The following is a 26,370-nucleotide window of genomic DNA, read 5'->3' as shown; positions in this document are numbered from 1 at the left end:
TTCAGTTCTTGACTTGTGGAGTCTCCTACACCAATTGGACCAGAAAGAGCCCTTACAACCTTTCCATCATAGCCGGTCGTATAACTGTCCTATAAAATTTTCCTTTAAGTTTTAAAGGAATACGTCGATGACACAACTCTCTGGACACACCTCTCCAATTCATCCATCCTATTTTAATTCTCTGTGAAACATTATACTCTATATCACCTTCATTTATGATTGAGCCCAGGTACCTAAAATAATCACTTTGAGGACTGTGTTAGTGTAACTAAAGTTACACACAATATACTCCGTTTTTATGCCACTTTTAAACCTTTTGATTCCAAGGTTGATCTTCATAACTCTAACTTGGCATTAATCCCTATTTTTGTCACATCCACCAAAACAATATCAACAGCAAAAAGCATATGCCAAGGAACCTGATCTTGAATGGCTCTAGTTAAATCATCCATGATAAGCGCAAACAAATAAGGGCTTAAAGATGATCCTTGATGTAACCCAATTGTTATTGAGAATTACTACCTTGACCCCCCCCCCCCCCAACAGTTCTTACACTAGTCACCACACCATCATACATATCTTTAATTATGTCCACATATTTACTAGAAACACTTCTCTTCTCTAGTAGTTGCCAAATTATGGGAGATGGTTATTGAAACCCACCTGAGACAAGAAACTATTATTACGGGGAACCAATTTGGTTTTATGCTAGGAATGGACTTCAAATCTGATCGAAGCTGTTGAGACTAGATTAGGGTTAATCTAGCCCCAAGCAAACCCACAAATTAAAACAGAAGAAAAAGGCTGAAATTAGAAAGTAATCAAATCTGAGCAAACCAGCCGCAGGAATGGACCCCAAATATGATCAAAGACTAGCCTTGGTGGTGTGAATGCCTGCTCCAAATCTGGTCCAACTCTGATGGTCAGAAGTGGAGATCTCCCTTGGTCTAGAAAATAGAAGGTAACGCTCACAATTAGAAGGTGATGCTGTAGAACATTTCAGCCAGCAGTACTGGCAGAAACTGAGGTCGAGTGAAGGCCCAGAAAGCAGTAGAAAACCCTCCAAATCTCAGTCAGTTATGACCAAGGATTGCTGAGATATAGGACAGATTCAAAATTAGAAGGTTGATGGAGATTTTGCAAACCAGAGGGAATTTTAGACGCCAAGTCAGGATCAAGTGTAGGTCCTTGTACAGGTACTTTGTGCTCCAAAACGCAGCAGGTTCTGATAGTTGGTTGAGGAGTTATGAAGGCCTGCAGATGCTGGGGAATCCAAGCAGGAACAACAGGCCGCAAGGTACTTTAAGCCTTCTATAGGTGTGTTACAGCAGCAACTGATAAGGACTTGACAGAGGCTTGGTTCTGGTCTTCAAAGTGTACCCTCACAGTGGTTACCTGCAGTCACAGAAACAGCTCACCAGTGTAGAATGAATAGGGAAGGGAGGAGAAGAGAAGATAAAAGAAGGGGGTAGGGGGATGGGCTTTCTCAACCCTAGGTCTCTAACCCACAGCTATCCTAACTGTAGAAACAAGGATTTTCTCCCATAACCAATGGCAAGCATGGCCTGAAAAAAAACTATTATTTAAATCTGTTCCTTCCTTACAATAGGGGCCTATTAATAGCTTAGGCAAGCTTACAAAATAGAAGGTAGAAAAATAGAAACTTCCTAAAATATAAACTAATTGCAAATAGAACGCAAACTACCTAGAATTAGAAACTACTAAGGCTTTATAATCCAGCCTTCTAAAACAAAAAGTACAGACACAAAAATAGTAACTAAATAAATTAGAAACTAGGCAGTTAGAGATTTGACTGGTCAAAGACCAGATCTCCTGTCAAAATTGTGGCCAACAAAAGGGATCTTCTAGAAGGCCAGCTGGCTAGCTCGAACTGGTCTTCTTGGCTGGCTTGAGCTGGACCAGTTCAGGTCCACTTGAGGTTGGCTTGATCCTCCTTGGTTCTTCTTTTTCTGGCCAGTTGGGGAATCTGCATCAGCTCTCCCCCTCTTAAAAAAAATTTGACCTCGAATTTTGAGAAGAGTAGGACTGATCTTCGTGTTGTGCACATGTCTTCAGCCCGTAGCAGAACTTAGGTAGTTCTTTGAAGATACGAATGTAGTCCAGATGACGTGGAGTCGTTCTTCAGTGTACTTTGGTGGAATAATAAATTCCACATGTTCAACTTCAACATCCTCAGACGTATCCATGAGGCCATGTACATATGTGTCGGCAACCATTTCTGATTCAGACTTGGACTCTTCCTGTAAAGTTGCTACATCTGATTCCTTATTAACTGTCAAGAACTCCGTGTGAGATAATACTAGTAATGACTTTGCAACATGCTTCCCTTTATTTGTGATTGCAATTGTATGCTGTTGAAGATGTTTACTTTCCTACTTTGTTGGTGGCTTCTCAAGAATAGGCTTCAATAGTTGTTGGCGCTTGGCTTGGGCAACCTTCAATTTGGTTTCATGGCTGGTATGTTGAGTGGGTTAAGCACCAATGGTTTTCCTTTGAAATCAAAGAAACATTGGTTCTTGGACCAAGACAATGTTGTCATAAATCCATGGCCTTCCTAACAACACATCAATCAAGATCATAGGGACAATGTCGCACCACACGTCCTCATAGCCGGTACCTCCCACCAAGACATTGTGGTCATAAATCCATGGCCTTCCTAGCAACACATCAGTCAGGATCAGAGGGACAACGTCGCACCACACATCCTCATAGCCGGAAATCTGAAGTGGGACAGAACACCTATGGTTGACCTCCAAAGTGCTGTTATTTAGTAACGACACTTTGTAGGGCCGTGGGTGTGGTTCAAGCTTGAACTGTCCGTCAATAACGAATGCTTGAGAGACCACATTCACACAACTCCCACTGTCTACAATCAATTGTGCTGTAGACGTTCCGCTGTTCATCAAAGTATTAAAAATACTGTGTCGCCTCCAGTCCACTTCCTTTCAGCAAGCAGAATTATTGAAACAACATGTACTCCATAAGCATTCTCATCAAAACCATCTTTTAGGGAACCATCCTAGTATTCACCCTCAAGGGCAGCATTAACAGCCCGCCCATTCATCACCCAACTGTGGTTCACATACAAGCATTTCCGGGTTGGATTCAATGGTTATAATGATAGTTGACCTAGCCGCGTTGTGGGCAGAATCTAGCAACATGGCCAAGTCTATTGCAATGGTAACAACGTGTACTAGCTGCATCCATAGGGGCCTTACCCTTATCCGGTGTGACTTGTGGAGCATGGATAGGGGTACCTCTAGAGCAGTTAGGGGGAAGTCTTCTTCTTTTCAGCAGCTTGTGAAGTGAATCGTCTGGGAAAGCTGTCTTCCGCCTCAAGATCCTTCTCAAAACAATCGCTAAGGCTATGAATGGTCACCACTCCCATCTTGTCGCGAATTTCAGCTTCCAATCCCACTTTGCAACTGGATAGAAGCTGGTAATATTCCTCATCAACTCCAATACAGGAAATCAAATTATTGAATTTATCCATATACTCCTCTACTGTCATAGTCCCCTGGTGAATGGTGTTGATTTGGTCATCTAATCTCTTACAGAAAGTGGAAGGTAAATATTTCTCTTTCAATTTTTCTTTCATCTCCTCCCAAGTAGTAGGCTCATCGTGTTGTCGACACAACTTGTTTTCATGCATTAGCCACCATTCTCTTGCTGGCCCAATCAACTTGGTACGGGCCAGCTTAAGTTTACGCTCTTCAGTCAATGTAAACCAGTCAAAGCAGTTGTTCAACGCACACAGCCCGTAATAGAATAGAATGGGATCAACCTTCCCATTATATTCCTTGAGCTCCAATTTGACCTTGTGCTTGTCATCTTGTCGACTAGCACCAAAGTCAGTAGCTTCATCTTCATACTGGTGTTGTTGTCGTGGAATTCTTTGAGGTAGACGAGGAGGAGGATTACGTGGAAGTCTATCCACAGTTTGCTGCCTAAAATTCTCTTCATCTGTTGCACATCTCTCTCAATAGAAGCTAGTTTATCAATAAACTATTGAACAGCTAAAGCACGAGCATCATTAGTACTCAACGGAGCATGACGAGGATTGTTGAAATTTTCCGCATCACCCATAGCTCTGATACCAAATAATGTAAGACTAGGTCAGGTTTAACCTAGCCCCAAATAAAACCCACAGTACAAAATAGAAGAAAAGGCTGAAATTAGAAAGTAATCAAATCTGAACAAACCAGCCATAGGAATGGACTCCAAATCTGATCGAAGACTAGCCTTGGTGGTGTGAATGCCTGCTCCAAATCTGGTCCAACTCTGATGGTCAGAAGTGGAGATCTGACTTGATCTTGAGAATTGAAGGTAAAGCTCAGAATTAGAAGATGGTGCTGTAGAACATTCCAGCCAGCAGTAAAGGCTACAACTGAGGTCGAGTGAAGGCCCAGATAGCAGTAGAAAACCCTCCAAGTCTCAGTCAATTCTGACCAAGGGTAGCTGAGATATAGGACATGTTCAAAATTAGAAGGTTGATGGAGATCTTGCAAATCAGAGGGAGTTTTAGACTCCAGGTAAGGATCTAGTGTAGGTCCTTGTGCAGGAACTTTGTGCTCCTAAACCCAGCCGGTTTTGATGGTTGGTCGAGGAGTTATGAAGGCCTGAAGATGCTGGGGAATCCAAGCAAGAACAGCACGCCGCAAGGTACTTTACACCTTCTCCAGGTGTGTTACAGCAGCAACTGATAAGGACTTGACAGAGGATTGATTCTGGTCTTCAAAGTGTACCCTCACAGTGGTTAATTGCAGTCACAGAAACAGCACAATAGTGTAGATCGAATACGGAAGGGAGGAGAAGAGAAGATAAAAGAAGAAGGGGGTAGGGGGATGGGCTTTCTCAACCATGGGTCTCTCACCCACAGCTATCCCAACTGTTGAAACAAGGATTTTCTCCCACAACCAATGGCAAGCATGGCCTGAAAAAAAAATTATTATTCAAATCTGTTCCTTCCTTACAATAGGAGCCTATTAATAGCTTAGGCAAGCTTACAAAATAGAAGGTAGAAAAATAGAAACTTTCTAAGATAGAAAATTGAAAATAGAAAGTAAACTACCTAGAATTAGAAACTACTAAGACTTTATAATCCAGCCTCCTAAAACAAAAAAAGGAAGGACACAAAAATAGTAACTAAATAAATTAGAAACTAGGCAGTTGGAGATTTGACTGGTCAAAGACCAGATCTCCTGTCAAAATCGTGGCCAGCAAAAGGGATCTTCTAGAAGGCCAGCTGACTGGTTCGAACTGGTCTTCTTGGCTGGCTTGAGCTGGACCAGTGCTGGTCCACTTGAGGCTGGATCCTCCTTGGTTCTTCTTGTTTTTCTGGCCAATTAGGGAATCTGCATCAGGAGATCCACGACAGAAGCTATTTACTTCCACTCTAGGGAGACTTTCATAGCTTTTTATGTCAATAAAAACCATGGAAGAAGAACTCGAGTTTCGACCAAGTTATCTTGGTTTCGCAGCCTACCAAGATGAGATGTCAGTCGACTTTATTTTTGACGTAATTTCGCATGGTTTCAACCATCTTTCGGTAATTTCGCAAGTTTCGACCTGAACATCTATATAAATTCACTTATCCCCATCGAAACTTGAGGACACCTGACTCGAAACCAGGACAGGCACTATCAAACTTGAGTCAAAACCACAAGTATTATTTTGAGTGTTCTCTATGTGAAATTAATGCATGGATTGGGTTCAAAATGTCAAAAATAGGCAGCACAACAAGAATTAGGGCAAAAAAAACAACTTCTGAGCCTCGAAACCACTGTTCGAGTTAGCCTAGAGAAAGTACCAGTTTCAACCGAGACATGGTCCAAATCCTTCTTGCAATCTCTAAATCTTTTCATGAATCTCCTAAGTCAATAGCTTATATCATGGATCTTCCTGACATAAAACCAATTTTTTTTTTTGGATGAATAAAAATTTAATTACGAAGAAAAAAGGAGGAAGAAACAAGCCCGAGGGCAAACAAAGCAGAACCTAAGCTAACTAGTCAGCAAAATGGAGAGAGGAAGGCCCCAGGAAACAACAATGAGCCTGTTCCTTGGGGTATCCTTTACAGCCGCAAGGGGAAGCGAGCTAATTTTAGATGAAACATTAAAGGAGATGGCATTCCAGATCTTGTTGAGAGAGCGAAAGTTGGAAGTCCATCTTCTAAGGTTGCGCTCCATCCAAATGTGGGAGATGGCGGCACAAAAGGCAAGCTTGCCAACATAATCACAAATCGAATACCGGCCAAATGTCATATCAATCCAAACCCACTCCCAATGAAGAGGGAGGGCATAAAACCAAATTGGCACTCCGTAATAATAGTTTCTTGTCTCAAGTGGGTTTCAACTAGTAAAAAGGGTATCAAAGACAAGTTAAAATTCAAATATGAAGATCAGGGAGTACAACGCTTGATGTATTAGGATCTCAACTGAAATATTTTCCAAGGTCTCACACGATCCTAAGGATTTCTTCAGTAGCCATTGGCAATACCCATTATCCCTAGGTCAACCCTATTCCATCCAAGATTGCATTTCTCTTCTTGTGTATTAGATTGCAAAATTATCTCACAGAGGATTACATCAACCCTACAAGATTTATAGCAACCAACCCCCTCCCCCTACAAAACAGTTCAAACCAAATAAACACATGAAGCCGACAAAACAATCAGGATAAACAGTGTACCCCTACAAAATCCTACTCTATCAAGTTCTTCTTCTCAATACATATCCATGACACAAGACGGAAAAGGGTCAAATGGCCACCTTGTTGTAACATGGACTAAAATTTTTATTTAGAAGCCCTTTTGACAATTCTACAACTACATTTTCCACATTTGCCAAAAAAAAAAAGAGAGAAATTTAACACTATGTATCAGTTGTCTATGATAAGAACAAGGAAAGAACTTGATGCCCGCAGGATATGGATACACTAGGAGGATTTGAAATTATAGCTGAAGAGCTTTATAGTATGACACTTACGGATCAAGCATCCAATAGCTTCGCCTCTGAAAATTGGGATTTTGCTCACCATGTGCATAATAACAATTCAAAGCTTCAACATTCCCAACCTTGCCACAAAGAAAAATATCAGAAAATTCATTTCACAAGCTAAATGATTTCAATCAAAGAAACTGTCTGCACAGTAAATCACTAATGCAATTTCTAACCACAAAAATAAGAAAAAGATTCCAATACAACAAAAATTTTGCAAACATTAAAACTGAGACGACTTTCCTCTTCAAGTAACCAAACACCCCCCACCCCAAGATAGCTAGATTCAGATCAGGACTAGAATCAAGTGATGTACAAGCATCTCTGGCAGCATTTTAAGCCAATGATTTTTCAAAGAAATCAATTTGATCAAGTTTCTATATGGGAGTAACTGGTTATTGCCAGCTGGGATGTACCAATAGGGATTAGTTCAAGTGTTCTAAGGCACAATTGTAATTTTTATCCATCAATTAAATAGGTTCAGTCATTTGGGGGTACTTTACTTAATTAATTGAAGTATATAAGGTTTTATAACACATTGTTTTAGGCCTGGGCATCTATTAATTATCAACGTAGTCTGTCATGCAAATATTTTTTTAGAAGAGAACTAGAGGTGAAAAATTCCTACTCAAAGTATTAGGTCCCTCAAGAAGAGGAACTGAGAATTGAATAAATAAATTGGAAGCAGATCAAAGCTGAAGCATCAATCAGACACGATTGGAGCTGCACAGAACAAAATGATGGAAGAAATCCTGAACTTCAATCTTTCAGACATACCCAGACACTTTGAGCCCACCTTCAGCTTGAAATTCAAACATCCAATTTGTTTGGAAACTTATACAATTATCTGTCCATGGAGACCAAGACTAAAAAATCAGACATGAATTAATTTCATCAAATGGCCAATTGGCCGGTTATAAATCTTGGTCTCCCACCCCCACCCCCTCTTATGTTTGACACATTAAAAAGAGTTAGTGTGCTTCGTGAGATTGTGTTGTAGGTTCGTCAACAGTTTGTAAAGTAGGTTGAGACTCTATGTAGGAGTAACACTGTTGTTACTCTTAACTTCATTGTGGTGTGTAATGATTAGAATGGTAGATGATTAAGATTGTGTAAGATCTTTTAGAATTTTAATTTTTTTGAGCTTATATTCATTGAATATTGAGTACCAAATGTAATTCCTAAGAAATTTGAATGGTTTTCCTTTCCTTTGAGAGGGGGAGAAGAAGGGGGGTAGGGGGATGGGCTTTCTCAGCCCTGGGTCTCTCACCCACAGCTATCCCAGCTGTTGAAACAAGGATTTACTCCCATAACTGAGTGCAAGGATGCCTCAAAACTTCATTCAATAATTCATTAAATTATTTGGGGGGGGGCTCTAAGGGCATTACATATTTATGGGCAGCTATGCTTGCCTTACAAGTAAGAAAAATTAGAAACTTGCAAGAAAAAAGAAACAAACTGAAAATAGAAACTTCTAAATAAAAGCTAATCCTACTTTCTAAATCTGAAATTAGAAACTAAACTGAGCTAAGATTGCTTAATAGACAACCACAAAAAACCTAAGAGAATAATTCTAAAAATAGAAACTAAACTAAACTCCTAAATCCCCACGCATAGACAAAATTGAGTCTTCTAATAAAGCTTTCACATGATCTGGTCTTGGGCCTTACAAGATCTTCTAGTAGCATTCACACCAAGGCAAAATAAGGGGCTGTGAAAATGTTCATGTGAACAGTATTTTGGTCTCTTTTTCTTCATATTTCGACCTACATCAGTATTCCTTTCCTTTGGGAGGGGGGGATTGTTCTTTATATGAGGAGTGTTTGTTGTCATTGAGACGACAGTAATCCTACTCAAATAAGGCAGTATAGCTTTGTCCTCAAAGCATCTTAAAGCATAAAGCTTCTCCACAAGGTCAATGTTAACAAATATAATTGCATCAACATCTTTGACAAACCTTAAGCCGTTCATGTGCTTCCCCAACAGTTCTCCCATCCCTCTTTTTTCGCCACATATGACCATCTCTACGAAAAAATCGAAGGACTCTCTTGTTGAAAAGGAACAAAGACCCACCTGTTAAGAAATTCAATCAGTATGTAGGGATGCCATGTGTGATATAGTAATCTACACTAAGACTGCCAAGAGCTGGAATTCAAAAACCTAACAGATAAGGTTAGAGTTAGAGCACTAAATTGCCACAAAAACTTAAGGTCTATGAAGGTTACTAGATGGCTTTTGAGGGGCCTCTTGCATGATCTGATGATTCTCATGATTCTGTAGAATAAAGAGTACTTCGGCAGGCTTCAACCAGCGGCTGTGAGCTTCTTGAACTAACTCTTTAATATCAAACCCTGAGATTAAAAAGGGAGAAGGATTGTTATGAAAAAGAAAAGGATCAGAACAACTTGTCTAATTGACAGCCACAACTTGGGAGGGCTATTGTCAACCCAGTGCTTTCCCCCCCCCCCTCCCCTCCCAAAAAAATAAAAGGGAAGATGTAAGTAAAGAGTAGCTATAAATAAAGAGTGCTTTTTTCCCAAAATCAAAAGTAATATCTCACTTGCGGAAAGAACTTTTATTTGATTTTGTACTCACATTAAAACAAGCATATGTCAACATCAGTAAGAACCTTTTAGCTTATCAATGATCCTCACTGGAATTTTGGCAAATAATGAAAACAAAACTACAAGTCAAACCTTCTTTCATTGATAAACATGGGCATGAACACTCTAAGAAGACGTACATCATGAAATTTATATCTGCTACGTGAAGTAATGTTAATTGTTCCAAATAAATAATTGAATGTTATCATCTAAAAACAGACCAAATTTAGCCTTTTTCTTATAATTAGCTCAATAGAGTACTGAGAAGTGAAGAGAAATCATGGTTTGAGGTCTCGCCGAGATCTCGGTATCTTGTTTTTTTTGGGTTTACCGAGTCAAAACCATAGGCAAGTTAGGGAATCAACAAGTTTCGGTCGAAATTTCGGCATCCCACCAAGAAATCTTGAATTGGTCGAAACTGTTACCATTCACTTGAAATAAAAGCCTCAACTCGACGAGACTAGGTCGAAATTTTGAACACATACAAGGCGGCACCACCACCACCATTCAAGGCATTAGCACCGCTCTACAAGCAGCGATCGTGGTCTCCTGACACTTATCGTGATGAAGCTTGGTTAAAGCGAAAAGGAAACTACAGAAAGAATCGACGAAGTCGGAGTGTCACCAATGAAGACCTCGACGAGCTTAAGGCATGTATTGAGTTGGGTTTCAGATTCGATTCTCTAGATCTAGATTGCAAGCTTTCCGATACTTTGCCCGCTCTAGGTTTCTACTATGCCGTCAACAAACAATATAGTGACAGCATCTCCAAGTCATCATCTTCAGCTACACCTTCAGAATGCGATCCGTCATCTCCTCCTGGAAGTCCTCACACCATCTTCAACCCTGGAGATGATCCTCGGACGGTGAAGGCAAGATTGAAGTAGTGGGCACAGGTGGTTGCTTGTTCGGTGCGGCAATCTTCTCACTGATTTCAGACGAACAAAACCCGAATCTGACTGATCTATCTATAGAGTGAACAAAAATGAGAAAAAAATTTGCAGACAAAAACGAAGAACGAATGAACATTGACTTTTTTCCCTGTTACCCAATTACATTATGTTCTGAAAGTAAGTAATTTGACAGATTAACTTGGACAAAATGTAGATATGTAGTCATGTGTGATGTTTTAAAGATCTGCCTTAGAAAGAAAGATGAAAAGAATAACAAAATTTTAGTTTCTTAAAAAAAAAAAAAAATACAATAAAATAAAATAAAATAAAATACTAAAGACTTTGTGGAATTGGTCATATCAGTATATACATATATATATATATACAACGTACACTACCAACCTAAGGTTCTAAGTCAAACTACCGCTTTTGGTGTGATTTTTAAAAAACTAAAGGTTCCACCATTTTTATAGAGCCTAAAATAGGCTGTCTGCAAGTTTCATGACCTAATTTGGTTATATGGCACCAAAATGAAGGGCTGAAATTTGACATAAAAAATGCACCAACTCGGCCGAGAACTTGCCGAGTTACCGAGACAACTTGGTTTTTTGACTGACTGAAACCAGCCAAGATACCATGACCTTGAACCTTGAGAGAGATTGTACATCCCAGAGTAAGTTATAGTACAGCTGAACTAAAGAAAGAGAGTTCTATGATCCACACTAAAAATTTGGCACACAAGCCCAATAAAATAAATTTACACTTCAATTATTTTATCTTCAAATTAACCTTCAGCATATCAGATACTGAAGATTAGAGCTTGTGAGAATCCATCATGGGAGCTCCACAGGGTTCTTACAGGACTTAAAGGAATCAATCATATGATTACACACAAGAAATTTCGCATCTATAAAAATTAAACAATGTGTGAAGTCAGTGTGCCGGTATGTACAATGAAATCTAGATATTCCACTCAACAGTTGCTTTACTACTTAATAACAAAGGTGACAAATTGCCTTCCATTCAAATGAATCTAGATTAATATAAATTTCTGGAGTCCAAGATGTTACAAGCATTTGACTGTCCAGATGTCAATCAAACCTATAAGCTAAAAGGTTACTGCTGCTTTCAATTGCATGCTTTTGTTTGCTTTAGGAGCTCAACAGTATAATTCAAAGCTGAGTGTATTATATGATTGAAGGTTGCTTTAGAATCTTTTTCAAAATTAAAGGTGGCCTGCACCAAATCATATAGCTCTTCCAGTTCGAGTTGTGATTCATTACACAGGCCACTGATTTTAGAACTTTGAGTTGTGATTCATTATGCAGGCCACTGCTTTGAGAACTACCCACATGCTACGTTTTACGAATAACAGAGGTTATTTGCCTCTCTTTTAATGAAGTCAAAATGGTTGCAAAGGAGTGCAATTCTCTAGTGTAACTTGGTCATGTTCCCTCTGGAAGGGAACAAAGACTAGTTATATACGATGGGAGAGGGGTGGGAATTACACAGGCCAATGATGCAAGGCAGTAATAGTTCAAAAGTCCCAGTGACAACCAATTACTTTCGGGATGCTTTAACATCATGTAGGCTACCTCCCATTAGATGCTTGTTTTTATTACTAGGGAAAGAGCCACCAGTGCATAGATTCACAATACGGAGACAAACAGGGATTTGGATAAAAATTGACCATTCACTTCAAGGGTTCACTCTTCCATGAACATAAATAATTTTGTGATCCAGCAAGACCCTAAAAGGATCCATGTCCCGAGAAATACTAGAAGGGGATAAAGATGCAAATGAAGCCATTTAATTTCCTTAAAAAAATGAGAGAATAGGCAAGTGAATTAGTTCTATAGTGGCAGATCCTTCCACTACAAATCCTCCCAAAATCAAACCTTGAAGCCGTTCATACATCATTTCTAATGAAAGGGGATGAAAATCTGGTAAGGAGTGGCTTCAGTCTGTCCATTCCAAAAAACCTAGGATAATATATTCTCCACAGTAGAGTCCCATCTATCATTTTGTCTATGTCGTTTTTGTCTTGGTAACTAATAGGAATGGGAATAGATCGTCTTAACTACAGACCCACCACACCCACCTTTAAATGTCGGAGTTACCCTCCAAGTTAATATTTGAACACCACCCCTGTAGCCTTGCAAAATCGTTGTTAAGTTCCATTTATGCTTCCTAATCCTCCTTTTCTTTTGGTGGGGGAGGGGGGGGAAGGGGGGAGGGGGGTGTTGGAGTTGTTGGCTCGGTATCAGTAATGGTAAAACCTGTCCAAACCTGCACATCACTATCCCTTGTCGTTAAAACCCACGAATTTGTGTGTTTCCTTAATAGCCACTTCACCAAAAAGAGCAATGTTCAAGTGATTCTATTTGGCATCATTATAGAATTTGAAGAAGTCTACAAAAGCGAATGATCCCTGTTCGAGGAAAGTCCTCATGATGTCCTCACGGAATTACATGCTTTACTACACTGAAACAACTAAAGAACCTAATGAGCAGCGGATTTCAAAAACATCATCACCACTAAAAAATAGGGAAACCCTTTTCTCATATGTCGTAATTGATAATCTACGCTATAGAAAGCGAGCTACTCAACAAATTACCGTAACTAGCGGAAGCAAAAATGAAGTAATACAAAGCAAAATAGAGGCACACTAAAGAAGAAAAGGAAGGGAAAAAAATAAATCGAACTGCTACCTGATTTCATGGTTGTCGATGGATATAAGTTAGAGCTGGACAAATTGCAGGGGATCTCCTTCACTGGCGTTTCTCTTGTACGGAGCATGCATACATCAAACACTAGAATGGAGGGCAGTACTCGAATTGCCGAGGGAAGCACGAAAGAAGCTCCAAAGGAAACTAACGGCTACATAGTACGGATCCAAGCTCAACGATGGTCACTGGAAAGACACGGAGAGCTTCCGACTTCCGACTCGATGGTGAGAAGATAGACTTTATTTTGACTAGTAAAGTCTGTAAGAGACTGTTGCAACAAAACAGCGTCGCCTCAGCGATGTTTTATATCATATCATTGGGGCGGGGTGTTTTTTATGTCAATTTGGATCCTCTGCTGCCGATCTGTCCTTGCCCGAGCAGGGGTAAGGCGGTCATTTTTTGGCTTGTTGTGTCTCGACAGTATCGTCTTGTCGGACAGCTCGGCAGTGGAGGATTTGAATCCAATGTTTTATACGAAATCGGGGAAAGGCAGACATTGATGAGCTGTGAATGAACCAAAATCACTTGTACAACTATACATAGAGGGTGTCAATCGGTCATGCCGGTTCATCGAGCTCCTCTGTAGCTTGATGATGAGCTGTACGGTACGACAGAAAATGGCAACACGTGGATTTAATGTCATTCAATCGGTGAAGATCGAGCTAGAACATTTGAGCATGTTGTACATGCAACGGGGAGAAGGATTTCTTAATTTTGAAATCCTCATTTCCAGCTCAACCTCAAATGGCACTAAATCCAGCTGTCGCCATCTGCTGTCACACTCGACAAGGTGCAATGCACCCCCAGCTGCAGAGGATCCCTTGTGCACAAAGGCCATTAGGGGCATGCAGAAGGATAAGGCGAGCGCCTTTCATGGGTGAGGGATAGTGATTTCATCCCCTCTATCTCTAAGGATTTCATACTTTATATAGGTTATGTATGAACAAGTTTATTTTTTATCAATTGATTGTCAAACTAATTGGATTAATAATTGATCATTAAACGGATTAATTGGGTTATAGACAGATTGAAAACAGGCCATAAACAAGTTGAGTAACTGGAATCTTATGCATTGGGTTGCTCTTTTATCAATGTGCCTGAATGAATACTACTTTGTATTAGGATGAAAAATTATCTCCTCCAGTTTTCTGTCCGGCCTAGTTTCTCAGTTCCTCTAATAGGGGATGGTGGACCCACCTGGGTAGAGTGTTTGGACAGGGGTAGGGTGGTCATTCCAGTCCCCCCTTGTTAGAGGAACTGCAGAGCTGGACCGGACAGGGAACTACAAGTGATAAACTAGCACTAGACCATTTGCAAAATGGACGATCCGGTTTGAACTTTAATCTTATGGATGCGGGTCAGCTACAAACACTATTATTTTACAGATTCAAATGACAATTACACCCCTGTCATCCGGTAAAGACGTCTGTGACCATAATAAAAGATCTTCATCTAAGCATATCTTGTCGTCTTCCCGTCAGTTGATTATTCCGCTAATAAAGTACATATTTTCATCACATGGAAATTTATTTTATTATACATCACGTGTTAAATTAGGGATGCTTTTTGTAAGAATGGGACAGCGTGAGAGTCATGACCATGACCTATGTGACAGCAACCGAGGGGACAACTCTACTAACCCTAATTAAAAAAACAGAAAAAGGAGTTTCGGATTTGATGCTTCTTTTATCGTCCCTTTATCCTGTAGGGGTAAGAATGATATTACACACTCATTCTCTCTTACATTGGCAGTTTAAGCGACGGTTGTGTACTTGTGTATGATTCGTGCAATGCACAAAACCTTTCCGGAGAAAGGGGGAGCAGGATTTTGGACACAACAATGCCCCGACCTTTGTAATATTGCCTGGCTTAGAAAAGGGAGAGGGATGTGGGTAGAAGGTGGAGGGGTAGAAGGTGGATCTTGAAAGATTTGAAAGATATTCTTCTTTCGAGTTGTCCATGTGACTTTCATTGATACCGCAAGTTTTTCTCTATGCATGTGATGATGATGTCAAAATATTGACGCATGTCTTTATGTTGATGAATACAGGTTTGTTGAGTTTTCTCTTGTGCTATATTCTTTTCAGCGGCGCTATTCTCTAGGCCACAGCGCAGACTGTGCTCAGACACATGGGGATGGGCATAATGATCACCTTGCCCCCCTGAGTGGCAGGTCCATGTACCTAAACATAGCCTGCGCTGTGATCCAGAGAACATTCTCCCTTTTTTTAATAGAATCTTTTGTCCAATTTTAAAGTAGACAAAAGCTATATTGTTTTTAAGAATAGAAAATTAAATTTTGTTAAAAAAAAAGAGAATATTTACATCAGTCCCCTGGTTAATACAAAATAATTTATGAGGCATAGCCCTATGGAAAATAATTATCTCCAATTCCTTAAAACTATGCAGTGCGGCAATGTGGGGGTGGAGGTACCGATAAAATAAAAGTCAATGAGCTCAGACTGTTGAATATCCGAGCTACCACGTGCCAAAATCTCCACCTCAAATTGCCACACTGCATAGTTTAGGGATTTGGAGAGGATTAAAATCCATAGCCCTATAATCCAATGACTTGAAAACACCTTCAAGATCTCATCATTTGTTTTAAGACCAAGTTTTCCTCCACCTATAGTGAATGGGATTTCATTCACCGAGGGGTGGGAGGGTATTTTGGAACATACCAAAACCTCCTGGAGGGGTTTGTAAACCCTAAGATGGTGGGTGAACTATCCTCTATGGGTGGAGGAAAACTTTGTCCTTTATTTTATAAAATATAAGTAAAAATGCAACCAGTTGGTTGGGTCTTAGCATCTTGGACTGAATTGAAACTGGCAAGGCTTAAACACTTACTTCATATCGTGACCATTTGGTTACAATGGAGCAACATTTACCATTGCTCCAAGGATCGCACTCATAACCTTCTATTTATTTTTAGAACAGTTATATTTTTACTAGGATTTTACAGTTTATTTTACCATTTGGGTCAGCCCCCTTTTAAGTGAAATTTGATATAAAGAGCAAGGCACCTACCTACTTTATATCCTTTGTATTTTCTTATTTTTAAGTCATTACAGCCAAGTAGCATTTGGAAAATGTGTCACATTGACTTCTATTTCAATTTTTTAAAGTTTGTCTACATCACAATGCCCTCATGGGACTTTAACTATAGTTACTAGAGCTTTTTTCTTCTTTTTTTTTTTCCGCAGAGGGTAGGGGAATGAATGCATTAAGACGCAAAGTGAAGACAAAAGAGCCAAACCCATCAGCACTTGGGATACATGAACTCTATAGACCCACTTTTTGGCACTTTCTAAACTCCACAACAAATATAGTCTTAAAAGTCAAAAGTCCTGAGCTAGTTGAGGGGCGTATTTTTTTTAAAGCGGTAACAAAATCAAGGAAAAAAAAACACTACCCGGTCGTGTAGCCAGCGTGGCTGCTGTGGCTAGACACAGTGCTGTCCCATCTCCATGGAAAGGTAGAAATTTCGCTCAGGTCAATGCTTGCACGTGTGCCCTCATTGGCCATCCCGTGCGTGCAGGCTCTCGAGGCCCTGACAGTGATCTTTTGCCCTAAAATTAAATTAAGCAAATAAAGATAATTGAACTACATGGTCTTCTACTGTCATAGATAATTTACTGACCAAGTCTAACCATGTTAGCTACTCTACTTGCTACCTTCTTTTTTTGGTAGAAATAAGTTCAATTAAAGGGACAAGAAAAACGCGAGTTGGTCTCACAAAGATCGAACAGCCAAGGAGAGCATATGCTTGTCCTTGCATGTTAAATTACAATTAGCTTACAAGTAAATACAGATACTTAGAAAAGGAGATCAAATAAGTCCCAAGGCCACCTCTTTGGTATTCCCTGTGTCAACCAAGTTCAAAGTTTGACATTATCCAACTACAGCTCTACCTGCCTGAACCCTTTTGCCATTGCTTGGGGCATACATCTCATTATTGTCAACAACACAACATCACTCTGTTATAGTTACAACAAGAGGAGAAATTATAACTAATTTTTTTGTTCTCTTCCACCAATCACCATGAATTCAAACCCTTTTTGCAGAATGGTAAATCCATGATCTTTCAAATTTACAGGCATATCTCGACCACTCAATGCATTAATTCACATTATGGCAGGGCTCATAAAATCTCAATTAGTGCCAAATTTTCTTCTTCCAATTCATTTACTTGGCAACTGCAATATGGCCGACTCAATATTGTCTACCATACATGTGTAAAAACAGTAAAATTAGTCTTCCATTAAAAAAGAAAAGAAAAAGTAAACTTAAGCAATTGACAGCAGCAGATAATGACCCACTTTGATGATTTTATAACACCAGGCCCCCAGTACACTTGCCCGCAGCCAATCCAAATTTGGCATTATCTTCTTTCTGTTCTACTCTATTCCCCCTCCCTGGCGAATTTTGAGAAGCTGCCAGTCAAGTCATATTTGGTGCCCTGGAACATAGATGCATGCCTTGTGAATATAGAAGATGCATCCCTTCCGTACCATTAGCTGCTTTTCCAAACAGCTTTGTGTGCTCCTGGCTATTCTTCTTAATACCAGAATATCTGAGATTACTCAGGAACTGTATCTCTGCAAATATGCTAATACACCAAGTCCAGCAACGACTGCAGCCCCTGCTGCAACGGTACTGTATGCAGAAGCCCATGCATCTCTATGTGCATAATCAAAACCTTCTGAGCCACCACGCCTCTGACCATCTGACCCTGAATAATCTAGATGCAACCTCAAACTCTGTTTTAAAATTGTCAATCAGTGTCAGAGTGTGTGAGAAAAAAAATTATAACAAATCAGGTAACATTAGACATCATCACTTGGACAACTCAACTGCACCAATTTTGACATTGGAGGTGTGGATACTAGAGCAAGTCAATGCTAGAGAGTTCCCGTAGATCAAAGTATTAGAACAGCAAAGAGCAGTGGGATCGTGTCCAGGCTTATACAAAATAAATTTTGTAATAGCATGCTTATATAGAAAACCTCAACACTAGATGACCCTACAAGATATGACTACATTCATTTTCCTACATAGAAAAGGGGACAGAAGCCACCATACCTTCAAACCAACCTGCCTTGCATGGTCCACAGCCGCTGCAAGATCACCATCTGATGCAATCACAACTTTATCATGATCTTCGTCTTCATACTACAAATAAGCAGTTACAGAAACATTTAAATAGATGAAAGACCACCATCATGCAGAGTAACTACAATAACAAAATATAAAACATGACCAATGGGTTTCAAAATACCAGAATTTGGGGCAAATGGTTCCAATCAATGTCGCCACCCACCCTCTGGAGGATGGAAGTTAAAAGATCTGTCAAACTTCGAGTGTCTGAAACAGCAGGGTAAGGAAATCAATTCTGTAGTATCACCATACCATCAAGGAGACATGGAAACTAGCTACGCTAATCAAGAATCTAGGATCGGCCTGAAACACTACATTGGCCCATCTGGGTAATCTCCTAGGCCGGGAACAACAATCACAGCCATTCAATTATTTCAATCTACTGATTTATTGGACTATTTGCCATATCAATTTTGACGAGCAATAAATTGGATGATAATGAAGTCAGGATTATCAAACTGTGCTGGTTGCCCAAAGATGGTAGCTATACTATAAGATCAATTGAACAAGGTCTGGCCTACTCCTTTCACTATGTGGCAAAGTTCATAGAGTGTGTCCTTCACATCATCTCGAGCACCTTATCAGCAAATGTTACAATTTTGGTTGAGGGGATGAAAACAAAAACGTACCACAGATAAATCTATGCATCCAGCCCTTTCTATCTTCAATCTTGAAGCCAAAGGTATTAGGCAAACCAAATGAACTAAGAGACGCAAACCTCACAGTCTCTGTTCCATCAGAGGTCAATTTCAATGATCCCTCACTGCAAAGTCACTAAAAGACAGTAAGAAACAATACTAAATCATAGATGTATCACTGCAGTTATATAAGAGTGAAAACCTCCGTGTCTCTTCTTCATCATCCACAGGTTCCAATGCCATGGCAGAATCCCAAAAGTTTTGTATCACACTGTTGGCTGTCTCATTTCCAGCCCCACCACCCGTGCCTCTCACCTTATTTGATAACAGATTACAGATACCATTAGAGCAGATTATTTATGGCAATGGGAACATTCACAATTAATAAATAAATAAATAAAAAAAAACCAAGAATCCTAACCACAAATTTGAAGAATGGAAGAATTATTTTATCCTAGGTTTGGAACATAGTATAACAATGTTCGATGTGCAGGTTCCACACTGATCATTGACATGTACAAGTAATTTATTTTGAAAAAATGGATATTCTACACCCAAAAAAGAGTTGCTTAAGACATACACCTCAGAAAGATGATAAATTTACAGTCAGCAATAAAGGAAATGCATGAATGCAAGAAAAGAAATAATATTATATGGTAACTTTTGTCTTTTCTCCACCCTCTAATGTAGGACTGTATTTGAGTAATCAAAACAGAATGAAAATATGACCTTTTCTCAGAGTATAAAAATCTAGATTAGGAGAATAATTAATAAAAGCAAATCAGATGGTCAGATGTCCACCAAACTCTTATTGAGTTCACAAATATAGGGATCAACAGTTGCTGAAAATCTTAGATCGATCCAAGGGCTGGATCAGAAGATATGAGACAATCCTAGTTTTGCTAGGAGAGGGGTAGAACAGTAATTACACCACTCGAACAGAATTTCAAAAAAGAGGAAAATGTAGAGTAATCAGTTCTGATTATATACTATAAATCTCAGCAAATCATAGTAGAGAAACCAGTAAAACGAATCACTATTTAAAAGGACAGAATTCCATTTAAGAGATAAGGGTAAAATATGGATTTTAGTATAACTCCAGATCCGCAGGTCAGATCTGATGGAGATAGTAATCGAATCTCTCTAGAACAGTGAAGAACAAATTCCCAAAATCTGAAGGCATTCTAATGGCTAGATTCTCTTAAATCAAATTCATGACCAAAAAAAAAAAAAAAAACTTGCATATGAATTACTAATTAGAGTAGGAAATGTAGGAAATCAGAAAACAATACTTGTTAATGGAGAGGAAGTTAGAAGAAGTATAAGAACAAACAGAATTTAAACACCCGGGCTTCACACCGAAAGGTGGTTTGGATGGATCAAACGCTAGCCAGCCTTGATCAAACACAAGGGATTTCTTAACGCAAAGAAGAGAAGAGCAGCAAAAGCTTTTCATTAATCAAAATTCGTGCACAATGCAGGCCTCCCTTACAAACTTATATAGAAGACTCAAAAATAGAATCCTACATTAAAAAGGAAAGGCTTAACCCAATCCAAAACTAAGACTTACAGAATCCTAATCCAACCTGACTAAAACACTTAATAACAACTTAAATAAAGAAATAAAGTCACTTAACTAAGTAATACCGTATGCCTAGCCTCTACCCACATTACAGGCCCATTAAAGTGGCCCATTACCAAGAAAGCACATGGGATCAATAGCCCAACACATACATAACCCAACCCAAAGCTTATTTCTAATAAAATAACCATATTTAGGTGATTTAACTGCATCACCCTCCCTGAGTGATGCAGATAAATCATATAAATGAACTTATTTAGTAGATATAAGACTTGGTATGGGTTTATATTTGCTAGGCATTTGGTCCAATGGGTTTTTATTCTAACAGGCCACTTTACAACAACAACAACAACAATAACTGCTCAGCCTTATTCCAACTAAATGGGTCAACTACATGGGTCCTTGCAATGAAAAAATAGTAAAAAGTAAAGGAGCACAACAAAATCGACAACGATTCAGCAATATCACACCTATTTGGGGTCGGCTACATGGATCCTTACCCTCTAATCAGCTCTATTTGAGGTCATACTTGAGACAAGGCCTAAACTATGCATGTCTTTCCTCACAACTTCTCCTAGGGTCATTTTGGCCTGCCCCTAGCTCTTTTAGAACCTTCAATCTGAATCAAATTACTCCTCCATAATGGTGCATTCCAAGGCCTCTGTTGAACATAGCCATGCCACCTAATACGTCTTTTGTATAAGATTGTATGGGACTTCAGCCTTGAATATGAATTTGAGCAATGAAAGTAGGCTTTATGCCTTTGGTTCTGGGGTGATTCAGAGCTCCATACTATGGTAATTCTGTAGGACCCTTGGTGGTGATTCCTGATCATATCTTCTCTTTCCTATATCAGATCCTGGTTAAGAGGCATAAAAGTTATGCTATCAAATTCTCTGGTTTTCTAGGTTTTAAAAAATCCTATCCTCAGAAGGATTGTCTCGTTACCTCAAATCTGTCCATCAGATTTAGATCATATTTTATAGACTTGATCTACTGCTTGTATTGTTCATTCGACTGTAATTTCAGACTGATCAGAATTGTTTAAATCAAGTTATCTAGTTTTTCTTTCTTTCTCAAACCTGGTTCTATCCCTACACCTGCAAACCTGTAGCAAGCTGATCTCCCACTAGAATTCAATGGTTCTGGATTAGCACTGCATTACTGAGAGGTTCAATGAGCCAACGATCTGCTTAAAAACTACTTGGCTACAAGGTAAAAATTCCAAACACTTCAACATCCAGAGAATTCCCAATATACTACAATTCTGCCTACATAAACTTTCTACTTTTTTTCTGATTAATTACTCTTATTACATGACTCCTGTTTTTAGCCATGTTGGACAATATGGGCAATCCAGACTATCCATCAGAAATATATTCAAGATCAAACATGCATTTTCTGGCCCAGATCATGTCTGTTCTACCTTGAAAATCCCCTAGAGATATGTTTTAGGGATTTTTTCCCATCATAGCAGCCACCAATGGTTCAAATCCTTAATTAGAAAACACCCATAGAAGAGGATTTCCTCTTGGCATGCGGTGTGAGGATGGCTACCTATGGAGCATCCACCCTGGGGGGCAGGGAAACGGTGCCTAGCAGGAGGCTGGAAGCCAGGATCTTGCCACATGAGGAGAGCAGCAAAAACACAATTAAATTTCTTCTTTTTTCAAGGAATTCAACATGTATAAAAATAGCAAGGTTTTGAAGCTACCATCAATGCACCCTAGACACAGATGCACAGACTGCATATAGTTCTTTTTTAAAAGGCACTGGTAAAAATAATGGCAGAAATGAAAGCCATAAGGGGAGCATAAGATGACAACAAAATGGTGATGCAACTTACAGTGGCTATAGCTGCATGAGTGATGTGGATTACATCAATAACAGCAACAATGCATCCATCTGTAGCAAGCAATCCAAACTTACCAGAAATTAGGATTAAAAATCAGATGCACTATCACTAAAATATTATTTTCTATCTCAGTGCAAAAATACCTCGATCCACAACAGGAAGATGTAAAAATTTCCCATCATGCATAGTATGCAGAGCATCAACAATTGGTGTATCAACTGTTGCTCTTTCAGGATTTGGGGTCATGACCTGGATAATGGAGTACAACATATGATGCTTAGAAATATAGAGAAAGTGCAGTTCATTCACAAGAAGAGAAAAAATAACACATGCTCCTAGATAACTCTTCTTAATGAATAAAACAGAATTCAAAATTATTGTTACTAGAGGTTACCAAATAAGCAGTTTCACTTGAGCTGGGGAAAATCATTTGTGTAATGGCATACCTTCTCCATAGGAGTTGACTCTGGTGAAAGATTTTGTGCAATGACCCGCATCAGAATATCCTTGGAACTAAAAAAAAAAAAAAAAGGTAGTTGAGAAATAGATATTGCAATCTTTCCATTTTCTTTAAACAATAAAAGAATCCCTGACGGGGGTGGAGACGAGGCTTCACCATCATGGCCCTTCTCTAAGGTTATAATACTGTAATATCACAAGTTTACAACAAAGTTGTTAGAAACTTAGAACTTGAGCAATGGACTTAATTTAAGATGTGAGAATGTGAGTTCGACAGAGCAGATTAGGGATGTAGAATGGATTGGATTCAGATAGAACAAGGTTGAGGTATATCTAACTCGATCCAATCAGATGCAGATCAGATTTAGATTATCTCTTACAGACAATTAAAGTTGAAATAAGGTTTAGGACTTGGAACCTCTTTGATACCTAATTACCTATACACGTTTAGGAAATTACACAAACAAACAAGTATAGGATATGGCAACAAGCCTCAGAAGATACTCACGTAAGAATTCCTCGAGGTTTATTCCCAACAGTTACAATTGCGGAGCTCAAACGAAATTCAAGCATCTTTTTTGTTGCAGTTAAGACTGAGTCAGTGGGTGAGACTGTCACTATCCTGAAAATTGCCAAATTCAGTCAAAATTTCCTACTTTGAATAAACCCAAAAGCATATGGTTCTGCAGATAACAAATATCAATGCCAAATAACGATATTACCTACTTTGAATTCTCTGGAATGACAGTAGACAACGACGGCCTAAATATTCGCTCCCTAAGAGTCTCAATGAATGTGTTAGTACCTGCAAATTAACCAACAATAGGCTTCTTAAGAGTACCAAATTCATAAAGTACTCCATAAGGAACGAGAGTGGAGGGGAAAGAAAAAGAAGCAAAATGCCAGATACTTTCCACCAACCAGAGATTGAAGTCCCCCAATGCTTTTCCACTCCTTCAACAGCTGCAGCAATGGCCTTTCCCTTCTCAGCAGCTCTTTCCATGCGTGCAATTGCATCATATAGACACTTTGCTATATCAAGTAAAGCAATGACCTCTCCATTCTCCACAACAGGCAAATGCCTGAATTTCCCTGAAGATATATATTGGGATTTCAACTTTATAAAGCCAAATGAGCAAAACATGTTTAACAAGGGAACTGGTGCACTTCAAAAATGGTACAAACCTTGCACCATCTTCTGCAGAGCTTCCACAGCTAGTGTGTCTGAAAGAACAAAAACTGGGTTCCTTGTCATGACTTTGGAGACGGGTGTTTCCTCAAGATTTAGCTCGCGAGCAATGACTCTTGTAGCTATATCCTACAAATCAAATAAAATGGAACACCATCAAATACTTTAACATAAGTGATATTTCAGAAACCTTTAACAACACATAAATAAGCCATACCTTGTCTGTTAAAATTCCACAAAGTAAAGCATTTGAGTCCGTGAGCAACAAAGCATCAACTTTACGAGCAGCCATCCGACGGCAAGCCTCAATGATGGTAGTATTTTCAGGTATTGTCAAGGCTTTTGATAGCCGCAAGTGTTTTACAGTACGCTCAGCAGATCGTATCCTGTCAACAGCACAAGAAAAGAGCAAAAAAAGATTATTACAATTCGACCACTAAATGGGGTCTGCTACATGGATCCTTGCCCTCCAATCAGCTCTATTTGAGGCCATACTTGATACAACAACAGCTCCAACATGCCTCAAGTAACATTATACTAAATTGAGGGAGCAAAGGAGCAAGCCAGTGCCGGTCTAGGTCATGGCATAACCAATCACGCTAAGAAGAGAGGCTCCAAATACACCGATTTGCCAGGGACAAAACATAGGAGTTAGGACATTCATGAAAGACTCCACGAAAGCCATTACCAGGTGAAGGAGTTAAGAGCATTCAAAATTAAAGTTTCAAAGGACAAAAATATAATAGACAGCACGGATGAATCATTTTTGGCATCCAGGATAAAAGTCAGCAAACTGAATTGAACATTTTCAGGTAGCAAACTATTGTAGCTGGTGCTACCAAAAAGAAAAATGTTGTTGTTGTAAAACAAGCCAAACTTCGGGAGGGAATATCAATCACCATCACCATAAAAAGTTTGCTCCTTCCTGTATGGAATCCGATGAACCCTAACAATCCATTCATGAGGACTCCCAAGTGTAAATGTTTAGTTTCCTCCTCAACAAGAGTCGTCCAAATTGAAAACAGAATAGAGCAAACGAAAACAAAACCAATCAATAAAATGAATGAATTGGATTCTTGCAGCAATTCACATAAAATGAAAACGTAGCAATTAAAAAATAATTCCTTCGTAGCAATTATAAAAAAATTCCTATCAATTTCAGTAGTCCTTAGGATCCACCATTTGAATAGAATCAAAATAGTACGAGAACAATACTAATGAACCGTACATGGAACGAGATGAAGCAATCGATGTATGCCCGGCGTCACTGCTTCCATTCTCCAAAGCTTTTTTCTTTATCTGCGATGACGAGAATGACCGAGTCATGCTCTTCCTGGAAGGACCTCCTTGACCACTCATCTTCTCCACCGAAACAATAGACACAAATCTCTGATTCTTCTTCCTTTATAAAAAAAGACAACAGATGTTACTCGAGCGAAAACGTCGATGAGTAATAGAGTCTAAGCAGCTAACGGAAAATTCGCCAATGGCAGATCAACTTTGGATATTCCAGGTCCCAAAGGTTCACCACTCGCTGCCTCTTTTCGAACGCAAAATCCAAAGGATTTCACCTCAACTTGGCAAGGAGGAACCAACCAATCGATATATTTAAGACCCACCTCCCTACTAAGAAATTCCGGCAAGTGCGTGCAGTCCGAAGTTCCGAGTCCTGACTAGCAAAAGACAGAACGGTCGCCGCCGGGTAACCTTACCGGATTTTCAGTTCCGGTAAGAAAAACCAACAGGCGTGTCGTTCTTTGGAAGGAAGAGAGACCCTAAAGAGGGATCGACATTCGATTATTTCGTTGCACCAAAGGCTCCAAATTTCAAAGGCCACTCAATGGTCAGGGTACGTCAACGATTCTAACGGAAATGCTCCAATTTCACATGATAATCGATGAGCTTCCATTGATGCGTTATCTCTAGGCCAGAAGGTTTTTTGAATTTAAAATAAATATTTTTTCTTTTTTTTTTAAAAAAAGCGACAGGTAATTCGGTTAAAGTCTGGACCAAACCAACCAAACCTTTATCGATTTGTTTTGGTTTGGTTTTTATGAACCGATAAAAAAAAATCGAATCAGAACAAACCCATCGAAACTGAAACACTGATAAAAATCAATAAAAAACAAAATGGGAAAAAGGTTCATGCATGGTCGAATATGGGAAAAGGTACCATTTTCTATAAATATAGGGAGGTTTGGTCATTTTGACCCTATTGTCCTTATCAAACGATGACTATCAAT

At 39.3% G+C, this 26,370-nt stretch overlaps 2 protein-coding genes and 1 long non-coding RNA gene across 4 annotated transcripts in view; 1 reads left to right on the top strand and 2 right to left on the bottom strand.

Moving 5' to 3' along the window:
* LOC122670685 (calmodulin-binding transcription activator 4-like) overlaps positions 1-13,270 on the bottom strand; it is a 30,237-nt gene extending 16,967 nt beyond the window's left edge. For both annotated transcript variants that reach the window (XM_043867645.1, XM_043867646.1), the window contains exons 1-4: positions 13,227-13,270; positions 9,245-9,370; positions 8,977-9,092; positions 7,008-7,096 (exon numbers count right to left, since the gene is read on the bottom strand). In XM_043867645.1, coding sequence (XP_043723580.1) covers positions 7,008-7,096; positions 8,977-9,092; positions 9,245-9,370; positions 13,227-13,236 — 341 coding nt within the window. In that variant the 5' untranslated portion in view covers positions 13,237-13,270. The remainder of the gene's footprint in view (positions 1-7,007; positions 7,097-8,976; positions 9,093-9,244; positions 9,371-13,226) is intronic.
* On the top strand, positions 3,844-22,391 carry LOC122670688. The gene is made up of 4 exons (XR_006334239.1): positions 3,844-3,871; positions 4,132-4,136; positions 10,142-10,736; positions 22,380-22,391. It is a non-coding gene; the product is annotated as an uncharacterized LOC122670688 (long non-coding RNA).
* Positions 17,609-26,056, bottom strand: LOC122670686 (CBS domain-containing protein CBSCBSPB5-like). The gene is made up of 16 exons (XM_043867648.1): positions 25,651-26,056; positions 25,356-25,505; positions 24,345-24,513; positions 24,124-24,256; positions 23,860-24,030; positions 23,665-23,743; positions 23,447-23,560; positions 22,926-22,992; positions 22,623-22,728; positions 22,471-22,529; positions 19,245-19,357; positions 19,034-19,167; positions 18,526-18,611; positions 18,330-18,419; positions 17,714-18,007; positions 17,609-17,662 (listed from the first exon to the last, which is right to left on the bottom strand). The coding sequence occupies exons 2-15, from the start codon at positions 25,484-25,486 to the stop codon at positions 17,831-17,833; spliced, it is 1,629 nt and encodes a 542-aa protein (XP_043723583.1). The 5' UTR covers positions 25,487-25,505; positions 25,651-26,056; the 3' UTR covers positions 17,609-17,662; positions 17,714-17,830.
* Between the last annotated feature and the right edge of the window lie 314 nt (positions 26,057-26,370).

The sequence above is a fragment of the Telopea speciosissima genome, chromosome 8 (assembly GCF_018873765.1).
Source record: "Telopea speciosissima isolate NSW1024214 ecotype Mountain lineage chromosome 8, Tspe_v1, whole genome shotgun sequence".
Taxonomy (NCBI): domain Eukaryota; kingdom Viridiplantae; phylum Streptophyta; class Magnoliopsida; order Proteales; family Proteaceae; genus Telopea; species Telopea speciosissima.
Note: the sequence above shows the minus strand (reverse complement) of the source record. Positions and strands in the feature narration are given on the sequence as shown.